The sequence below is a fragment of the Oncorhynchus tshawytscha genome, linkage group LG28, assembly GCF_018296145.1.
Source record: "Oncorhynchus tshawytscha isolate Ot180627B linkage group LG28, Otsh_v2.0, whole genome shotgun sequence".
NCBI lineage: Eukaryota > Metazoa > Chordata > Actinopteri > Salmoniformes > Salmonidae > Oncorhynchus > Oncorhynchus tshawytscha.
The window spans coordinates 21,991,346-22,001,915 of NC_056456.1; the positions used below are offsets into that span (position 1 = coordinate 21,991,346).

The 10,570-nt window shown below is 40.9% G+C and overlaps 1 protein-coding gene across 1 annotated transcript; it reads right to left on the reverse strand.

Annotated features, from left to right (window-relative positions):
• Positions 1-8,119: 8,119 nt before the first annotated feature.
• mc4r (melanocortin 4 receptor) lies at positions 8,120-9,752 on the reverse strand. Its single transcript, XM_024390837.2, has one exon. The coding sequence runs from the start codon at positions 9,479-9,481 to the stop codon at positions 8,480-8,482; it is 1,002 nt and encodes a 333-aa protein (XP_024246605.1). The 5' UTR covers positions 9,482-9,752; the 3' UTR covers positions 8,120-8,479.
• Between the last annotated feature and the right edge of the window lie 818 nt (positions 9,753-10,570).

The window sequence follows — 10,570 nt, forward strand, 5'->3', positions numbered from 1 at the left end:
CACACCAGAGGACAATCTGCCCAAGACATCATGATACAAATCACTGTGATGACATCGTGATTTGAGATGCATCTGTGGTGTAACTCTGACTTAGACCCATAAATCATCCACTGGTGTCAGGGGATTCAGCCTGAAGATGGTATTTCTTATTTGCAAATGTACCTGTGGTCACACGCAGGTACTAGGTTATTTGAAAGGCTTTAAAGTATGAGCTGAATGGTTGTAAATCAAGATAGCATGTCTACCTGCTCCACTGTCTAAGTTTTACTCAGGTAAGCAGGTATCGAAAATATATGTTTACCTGACATTATTGTTGTCTAATCAGATACTGTACAATTTAATGAGGACTTAATTTTTTTTATGTGCTGAGCTCAGTCGTCGTTAGTCAGTTTTCATAATTTGTGTATAATTGATTGTTTGCCAATTTCTTGCCCAGTCCTGACAATATTGGATGCAGGCAGAATTCACAAAGTGACATTTTGATGACTATGGTGCCATTTCTAGAGCAAATGCAGTGATGGCACTGACAAATGCTCAACTGTAGGAATTATTCATGAAATAAATATGTTTTTGTGCCCATAACAATCTCCTTTTGCTAATTACTCACAAATCCTTTCCCTAATACAATGTGTCACTTTAATCAAATCTGAGGAAGCACTTATGACCTTAGCTGACCCCTTTTAATATTTGTATTAGGTTTTTGTACTTCAAGTCAGCAAATGTTTGTGATTAGACCCTATCCTACCACACCCACTCCGGTTCGTTAGCAACTCTTGTGCTTTGACATCTTCATCTCAATGTTTTTAAAACTTAATGAATAGATTTGTATCTAAGTCAGTCAAAGCTATTGCATGTTATGCCACAACTTCAATGCCTTGGTTGTCAATGCAGAGTACAATTTGTCCCAACTACTGCACTGTCATTTTGAGTATACAGGAATACCTATTAATGCTTGTACATGAACACATGATACTTCATTGGAATGTTATTCTTATGCAATTCTTACAGATTCTCTCCGTAATATTGTTCCCATTTTGAACGTCTTCCAAGGAAATATGGGATGCCCATTAGAGTAGGCTATAGTTGCTGTCAGGAAATCTATTACATTTTCCGTGGGTATAATAGACTCTCAGTGGGGTTGTTTTGTCTCCTGTTTTGATATTCACCATGTTCTTTTGAACAAAACGGATGCATTTTTGTGTACACCCGTGACAAATTGTCCAATTAGAATCTTCATGGCTTTGCATACAATATCTTCATGCATACGATATCTCCAATTAAGCAGACATTGATGCTCCTCAAAACATAACGCTGATTGTTTTTATTTGCAGCTCACCATTTAAATATGAATTTATACCCCAGCATGATGTAGCCTATTCCACACATCAATAACATTCAGTACACAATATCTGCTATATGATGACTCAATGTGAATTAAGGAACAGGTTTGTACCATAGACGTATAGACACAACTTAGTCGTATGAAAGCTGCTTATACCATGGTCAGAGCCGTATATACTCTATATGATTCTGACCATGGTATTCTTTGTGTGCCGTCTTGTTCAAGAACACTTCAACAGCTTCATTCATTGCAATGAACCTACACACAGAGGGAATCATTCTCATTCCCCACCATTTCAATCCTAATCCATCCCTAAAGTGTCCACCACAGACAACCTTGATTCCTCCTTCCACGGGACTCAGACCTGTATTCTGTATGCCGAGCTGTATCCCAGGTCCTTACTGTGCATTGTAAATTATGGTGTTGGACCGAGCATTGAGATGGACCTGTGTGCTCAGATTACTGATGCACCAACCAAGGCTGTTGGATCCCTTCCCCTCTGACCGGCATGTCTTAGCTGCCATGGATGGGATCAGGAAGGCTTCTCCATCCACATTACATTTGGATGAGCATGAATGACCAACGGTGGACACGCTCTAGTGATGCCTGCAAAAAAAGTCCCTAGTCAAAAAATCCTATAGGATTCATTTTTTTAAAAATCTAATAGAATCATATAGGAGTCCAATATGACTGGTTCCATTGCATTCTTGTACTGGAATCCTATAGGATCTTATAGTATAAAATCCTATAAGGTAGAATCCCATATGAGTCCAATAGGACTGGTTTCAAAATCTGATAGGATTTTCTATTGGGTTTTTGTATTGTATTCCTATAGGATAAAATCCTATATGATAGAATCCTATAGGACTCCAATAGGACTGGTTCTAAAATCTGACAGGATTTTTCTATTGGTCATACTGCAAATGAACTTGCAGCCCTGAATCACTCCCATATTGTGATGGTGTGTTGAACAGGTTAAGAACCTCAGGGAATTATCACTGGTGTGAGTAGGCAAAGATACATTGTAGAATAATAGTGAAGACATCAAAACTATGAAATAACACATATGGAATCATTTTTAGCAAATGATAGTATTACAATACAGTGACAAAAAATAGATACAAATGGCTACAACTTAGCTAGCTAGTCAGTTAACAGCAAAATGTGGCTAACAGTAGTTTCTTAGCTAGCATAAAAACAAGTGCATAAAATGCTGCAACATGACAAAAATATGACTAAAACATAAGGAAACATAAGGAAACAAATACTGTACCCAGAGTTCTTACATTCACAGTGAAGGATAAAACAGTTAGAATAAAAATGTTTGAAAAAATTATCTGCACGGCCACAGGTGTTGAGCTGAACTTGGGAGTTCGTTCTAGATGTGATGTTATCAGTCACTCTTAAAGGGACAGGCTTTCTTACAGGTGAATAAAACAGGAATTAATATAGAACTGTTGTTTCCAATCAACAAAAATGTTGTAATTCATGTTATTGTATTGTACTGGAACTTATGACAAAAACTATTATTTATTGGGTTCAATAAGGAAAAAAAGTTTGAATAAGTTTCTGATTGGGGTGACAAAATCCTACAAGATTTACCAAAAACCTACAGGATTGTGAGAATCTTGGTCCAATAGGATTAATTGTGATTCCGAATAGGAAAAAAGCAGTCCAATATAATTCCAATATGATTCTGATACAGGTGACGCAATATCCTATAGGACTGCGAGAATCCTATAGGATCACTTTTTTTTCTCCAATAGGAAAAAAGTAGTTCAATAGGATTTTGATAGAGGTGACACAAAATCCTATAGGATTGTGAGAATCCTATGATATTCTATTGGGAAAAAATGTACTGTCTGGAGAGCGGAGTCAGTGAAACATGAAAACTAGTTAAAGGGGCAATCTGCGATTGCTACATACGTTTTTGGACTATACACTGAGTGTACAAAACATCATGAATGCCTGCTCTTTCCATGACACAGACTGTCCAGGTAAATCCAGTTGATAGCTATGATCCCTTATTGATGTCACTTGTTAAATCCACTTCAAATCAGTGTAGATGAAGAGGAGGGAACTGTGTGTACGGAACTGCAACGCTGCTGGGTTTTTCACGTTAAACAGTTTCCCGTGTGTATCAAGAATGGTCCACCACTCAAAGGACATCCAGCCAACTTGACACAACTGTGGGAAGCATTGCAGTCAACATGGGCCAGCATCCTTGTGGAACACTTTAGAAACCTTGTAGAGTCTATGCCCCAATAAATTGAGGTTGTTCTGAGGGCAAAAGGGGAGGGGGGGTTGGAACTCAATTGATTCTTGAGGAATATAACTTAAAATGCCTCATGAGCTTAGTTTTAACTGTTGCAACCCATCAGAACCAAAATCCATTGTTTGTAAACAATGTAATAAAACAACACTATATAGCCTCAGTCCTTGAGTCCATAGTGCTGTCTATGAATTTGAGAGTGGTTCCATTTCTCCAGCCCCATCCCATAGCTGTTTACCAAAAACCATGGCAGGTGATTGGCTTTGTTCTTGTTTGATCTGCAGATTGCCTCTTTAAGTGCAAACATGGATTGTGAGATCCAAGGTGAGCTAGTAATTGTAAATGTGGAGGTAGGCCCTGTGAAAACCTACAGAGATGAGTCAGCGACCTTCAAGCATTAAAGTTATGTAACTGTTTCTAATAAACCTGACGGCTGCTGGGTATAGTAGGTGACATCAAAGAGAGAGAGCATCATCATTGTTCTCTGCCTTTGAAAACATTTCTTACTGACACCCACCTTCTCCCATTTTCTGATTTTCTGTTTTGCAGTCTGGCAGCTGTTGTTAAAACTGAAAATAAAACTGGGGTGACATCACACTAGTGCACTAATAGAAGCCTAATTATAGCCAAGGTCACTTTCTTTGTTTTGCTTATTTCAGACTCAGATATTTGTATATGGGGGTGATTTAATTTAATAAAATGTAATCAAATACTGCATAATAATGTAATTAAAACAGGCTAATAGATTGATGGAAAATCCTATTATATACTCTTCTGTTAATAAGAGACAGAGGATGGGCAACTTTGTCTTCCAGTGCTTAACTCCACATCATCATTAGACACTGTAACTTTCAGCTCCTGCTCCAAAGAGAATTGTGTCAAGATCCACCTGTTCATTTATCCTGGCTGATAACTAGAACACAGCGGGCTGCCTGACTCCCTAGTAGCTTTCAGTGAAATATGCTATTGTCAATACAAGGAACCAACTAAACAACCAAAGTCAATAAGAACAGATCAGCATGTCATTTTCTGTCCCTTGCTGTATCATTCCCAGTAGAGCTAACTGTTGTTTGACATTAGGAACTAGCCTATTAGAACAATGCTCTGCATTTCCAGTTTTAAATCCATTCCATCAATCAAAATGAAATATAAGAAAATATTGGGAAGTGTATGTTTCTATCAAGGGTTAGTTTCCCTGGCAACCGTGCTATGCCACTAGCAAGCAACTTAAAACTGGGGAACAAGTAGAAATCTTGATAAGATTTCACTTGCAACCTCAAAACGTTCAAAACCTCAAAACACATCATTTCATTTCACACTAAAATAGGAATAAAAAAGTGATACGTAATCACATCCCCTGGCAGCGGTTATTCATGTTTGGAACACTTAGCCTAGAGTCATAGTAAACATTGAAGGCAGAATGTTCCACAAGGAATGAATAGGCTAATCATCATCACCAAAATAAATCCACAGAAGATGCCTCATGAATAAGTGAAATCACATATCTACATAATATTCCAGTCACATCATAAAAAGAAGGAAACTACATCTGGAAATGAAATATCTGGAAAATGTTTATGCTGAATAACATGCAGAGTCTACTTAATTGAAAGCACACTGATGCATTTTACTTGCACATAGCAGTGAAACAAGATTGTATAGCTCTCCTCTTGTCTTGTAACAGATTGCCTACAGCCAAGTAATACATGTTTTCATTCACTTCCTTGGCTCTGTATAGCAGTAGGTTTAGTTCCTTTTTTCATCACATATACAGGCAGGTCCAAAATGATTGTCACCCTTGATAAAGACGAGCAAAAAAGAGCTATATTGTATATCCAATTATTTTGAAAATGATATGCTTTTATGCTAATATAATTGAAAAATATATAAATATTTTGTTTAAAGCTGCGATATGTAACTTTTTAGGCAACCTGACAAAATTCACATAGACATTTGAGTTTTAGATCTGTCATTCTTGTTGAAAGCAAATCTAAGAATCTGTTCTATGTAGGCTATTTCTATGCTTCCAGTTTTTAAGTTTTGTTTTTGCTTCTTTTACTTTCGGTTTTGTACACCAGCTTCAAACAGCTGAAAACACTTTTGGTTATGGAAAATATATTTCACAGCGGTTTAGATGCTACAATGATTCTCTACACTATACTTGCTTGTTTTGTCACATAAACACAAATTAGGTGAACAATTCAAATTTTAACAACCGGGAAATGGTGGAGCGATTTTTCCATAGTGCATCTTTAACAAGTAATACATGTTTTTCTGAAAAAGATAAGAATACAAATGATTGGCACCCTTGATAAAGACAAGCAAAACAGACAGTTTAAAATAAATAATACAAATACTGAGCTATATTGTAGGCAAAAACAATTGGGAAAATGATATGCTTAACAAGTAATAAATGTTTTTCTGAAAAAGATACGATTCAAAATAGCCCCATAACATCAAAGATCCACCACCATATTTTACAGTAGGTATGGGGTTCTTTTCTATATACGATTCCTATTTTTTACGCCAAAGAGCTCTATGTTCCTGTCATCTGACTACAGCCCTGGCTCCAATCAAAGCGTCAATGCCATTTAGCAAACTCCAGGATTTTACATTTGTTGAATGACATGAAAATAGAGCTCTTTGGCCACGCACATCAGTGGTGGGGTTGGCATTGAAATTAGGAATCATATGCAGAAAATAACCCCAAACCTACTCTAAAACGTTGTGGTGGTGGATCTTTGATGTTATTGGGCTATTTTGCTTCTACTGGTTGTGGGGCACTTGCTAAGGTCAAGAGCATCATGAACTTTACCCAGTACCAGAAAATGTTATCCAAAAACCTGGTTGCATCTGCCAGGAGGCTAAAATGTGGCTATAAGTGGATCTTCCAGCAAGACAATAACCCTATGGTTTGAGCTGATTTGGGCTCAGGTGAAAGATATCAATGATCTGAAAGGATTCTGTATGGAGGAATGGTCTAATATCCTCCCAATGCATTCTCCAATCTCATAAAGCATTATAGAAAAAGGCTCAGTGCCATTGTCTTCATAAGGTGAGGTATTGAAAGGTACTGAAAACAGGGGTGCCAATAATATTGACCCCTATCTTTTTGAGAAAAACATTTATTATTAAACAAAATCTCTTTTTTTTCATTGTTTTAGTGTAAAAATATATCATTTTCAGGGGGGTTGTATACAATATAGCTCACTATTTAAACTCAGCAAAAAAAGAAATGTCCCTTTTTCAGGACCCAGTCTTTCAAAGATTATTCGTAAGATCTTCATTGTAAAGGGTTTAAACATTGTTCCCCATGCTTGTTCATTGAAGCATTAACAATTAATGAACATGCACCTGTGGAACGGTTGTTAAGACACTAACAGCTTACAGACGGTAAGCAATTAAGGTCACAGTTATAAACATTTAGGACACTAAAGAGGCATTTCTACTGACTCTGAAAAACACCAAAAGAAAGATGCCCAGGGTCCCTGCTCATCTGCGTGAACGTGCATTAGGTATGCTGTAAGGAGGCATGAGGACTGCAGATGTGGCCAGGGCAATAAATTGCAATATCCGTACTGTGAGACGCCTAAGACAGCGCTACAGGGAGACAGGACGGACAGCTGATCATCCTCGCAGTGGCAGACCACGTGTAACAATACCTGCACAGGATCGGTACATGCGAACATTACACCTGCGGGACAAGTACAGGATGGCAACAACAACTGCCGGAGTTACAGCAGAAACGCACAGTCCTTTCATCAGTGCTCAGACTGTCCGCAATAGGCAGAGAGAGGCTGGACTGGGGGCTTCTAGGCCTGTTGTAAGGCAGGTCCTCACCAATGGGCACAAACCCACCGTCGCTGGACCAGACAGGACTGGCAAAAAGTGCTCTTCTCTGATGAGTCGCGGTTTTGTCTCACCAGGGGTGATAGTCGGATTCGCATTTATGGTGGAAGGAATGAGCATTACACCGAGGCCTGTACTCTGGAACGGGATCAATTTGGAGATGGAGGGTCCATCATGGTCTGGGGCGTGGTGTCACAGGATCATCGGACTGAGCTTGTTGTCATTGCAGGTAATCTCAACGCTGTTCGTTACAGGGACAGTTACAGAGGTCTAGGGCCATTCCCCCCAGAAATGTCCGGGAACTTGCAGGTGCCTTTGTGGAAGAGTGGGGTATCTCACAACAAGAACTGGCACATCTGGTGCAGTCCATGAGGAGGAGATGCACTGCAGTACTTAATGCAGCTGGTGGCCACACCAGATACTGACTGTTACTTTTGATTTTGACACCCCCTTTGTTCAGGGACACATTACACCATTTCTGTTAGTCACATGTCTGTGGGACTTGTTCAGTCTATGTCTCAGTTGTTGAACCTTGTTATGTTCATACAAATATTTACACATGTTAAGTTAGCTGAAAATAAACACAGTTGACATTGAGAAGACGTTTGTTTTTTTGCTGAGTTTATATTATTTTTCATTTATTTATTTTTTGCTCATCTTTATCAATATTGGGGGGGGGGGAAATGTTTTAACAAGTAATACATGTTTTTCTCAAAAAGATAGGAATCCAAATTATTGGAATCCTTGATAAAGACGAGGAAAAAAACTATTCACAAACCTCTATGTAATGATAGCCATTACATGTGTTGACTCAATAGTTTGTGTGGTAGTGAGATAAATCTATCAATATGTAGTTACATTAGTCATGTTCAACTATATTGCAAATGTTATTTGGCTCATAAGGCAAAAATGAAAAGTTGTCCTTATTTACAGATATTATAATACTGTTTCTTTGAAACTGTCCCTGAACAGTTCACATACAGTATCTCCATAAGGTTCAGTACCTGCTGGGAATTTCACACAGAGACACACAGAGAGGCAATATCATACCAGCAGCAGAAGATCTCCTTGAAGGTCTTCCTCATCTCCTGGCTCCTGAAGGCGTAGATTAGCGGGTCGATGACAGAGTTACACATGATGAGAATGAGGTACATGTTGAAGTGAGACATGAAGCACATACAGTAGGGGTTCCTGGGGCAGGAGATCATGAGGATGAGATGGAGGAAGAAGGGCGCCCAGCACACTATGAACACCCCCAGGAGGATGGTGAGGGTGATGGCACCCTTCATGTTGGCTGCCTGCCAGATGGGGCCGTTGCCAGGCAGAGCGGCGATCCTCTTCATGTGCAGACGCGCCAGCATGAACATGTGGACGTACAGCGAGGCCATGAGCACCAGCATGCTGAAGAACATGATGATGAGGCAGATGAGGACGGTAGTGCTCTCCGAGTAGACGATGAAGAGGACGCCCGACACGGTGCAGAAGGTCCAGATGCTGGTGATGATGGCGGCAGCCCGGCGCACGGTCATAATGTTGTGGTAGCGTAGTGCGTAGAAGATAGTCACGTAACGGTCAACAGCGATGGCCAGCAGGCTCCAGATAGACGCCAGCAGGGAACTACAGATCATGGAGTCAAACACGTTGTCCATGCTCTTGATCATGCCACCGCCGATCCCCAAGTTGCCATCAGTGATCATCGCCATGACAATGGTCTCAGTGGCGTTGGAGACGCTGACCAGCATGTCAGCCACGGCCAGGGAACAGATGAAGAAGTACATGGGAGAGTGAAGATTCTTGTTCTTGATGATGGCGGCAATAACCAGGATGTTCTCCAGCAGGCTGACGATGCCCAGCGTGAGGAAGACCTCAGTGGAGATGAGCAGCTGCTCGTAACACCCAGGCAAACCACGGAATCTCTCCGCCATAGCCTGGGGCTGCTGATTGCTGAAAGGTAGAGCTCCAGAGCTGTGGTTCCGTAGGTGGAATGATCCATGGTGATGCTGGTGCGTGGCATTCATTGTTTTTGTAGGGTCTCTTCAGTCAGCACTCTTCAGCACACTTCATTCTTCATTATTCCCTTAATATGTCCAAAGAGTTTCTGTGCCTAACGAGGAGCTGCTACCTTAAAGCGCTTCAGCTTCGAGTGCCAGGCAGACACTGGGCAGTGAAGTGTATAGTCTGAGACATTGGGAGGCAGTCCGATACGTGACCGCAGGTGGCTGTTTGCCTCTAGCTCAGACTCCACTGGCAGGAAAGCCTCATCATCCTCTGGACTCACGCTGCCATCTATTTACCACAGCTTCAGCCAGAGAGGTATCTGAGAAAAAGAGGAGAAGAGAGCAGGGTAGAGAAAGAGAGAGAGAGGGATAAGTGAGAGCGAGAGAATGGAGAGAGAAGGAGAAAGGGAGAGAGAGAGAGAGAGGGAGGCAGAGAGTTTGAGAGATACATGGAAAGAGTGTGTGTCTGTGAGTGAGTGAGTGAGTGAGTGAGTGAGTGAGTGAGTGAGTGAGTGAGTGAGTGAGTGAGTGAGTGAGTGAGTGAGTGAGTGAGTGAGTGAGTGAGTGAGTGAGTGAGTGAGTGGTGAGTGAGTGAGTGAGTGAGTGAGTGAGTGAGTGAGTGGTGTGAGTGAGTGAGTGAGTGAGTGAGTGAGTGAGTGAGTGAGTGAGTGAGTGAGTGAGTGGTGGTGAGTGAGTGAGTGAGTGAGTGAGTGAGTGAGTGAGTGAGTGAGTGAGTGAGTGAGTGAGTGAGTGAGTGAGTGTGAGTGAGTGAGTGAGTGAGTGAGTGAGTGAGTGAGTGAGTGGCTAAGTCCAGAGAGTTTGAGACACTAACTGAAAGAATAGGTATTAAAGCACACACAGACAGCCAGATCTTCACTTAGCAGAATCATTCTCACTTTTCCTTCAGACACCCCTCAGCAATCTCATCCCCAACTCTTCCCTGTCTCTCAGCCAATGAAGGGATGTTTACAAGGGTGGGCATCATATCTGGAGGATGTTCTTGGTCTGACATGGAGATAGGTATGGCTAGCCCTGCCCTGCTGCCCCTCACCTCACAGCACATACAGGTTGTCCTTCTAGCATATGTCAAATTAATCAATCTAATTTATG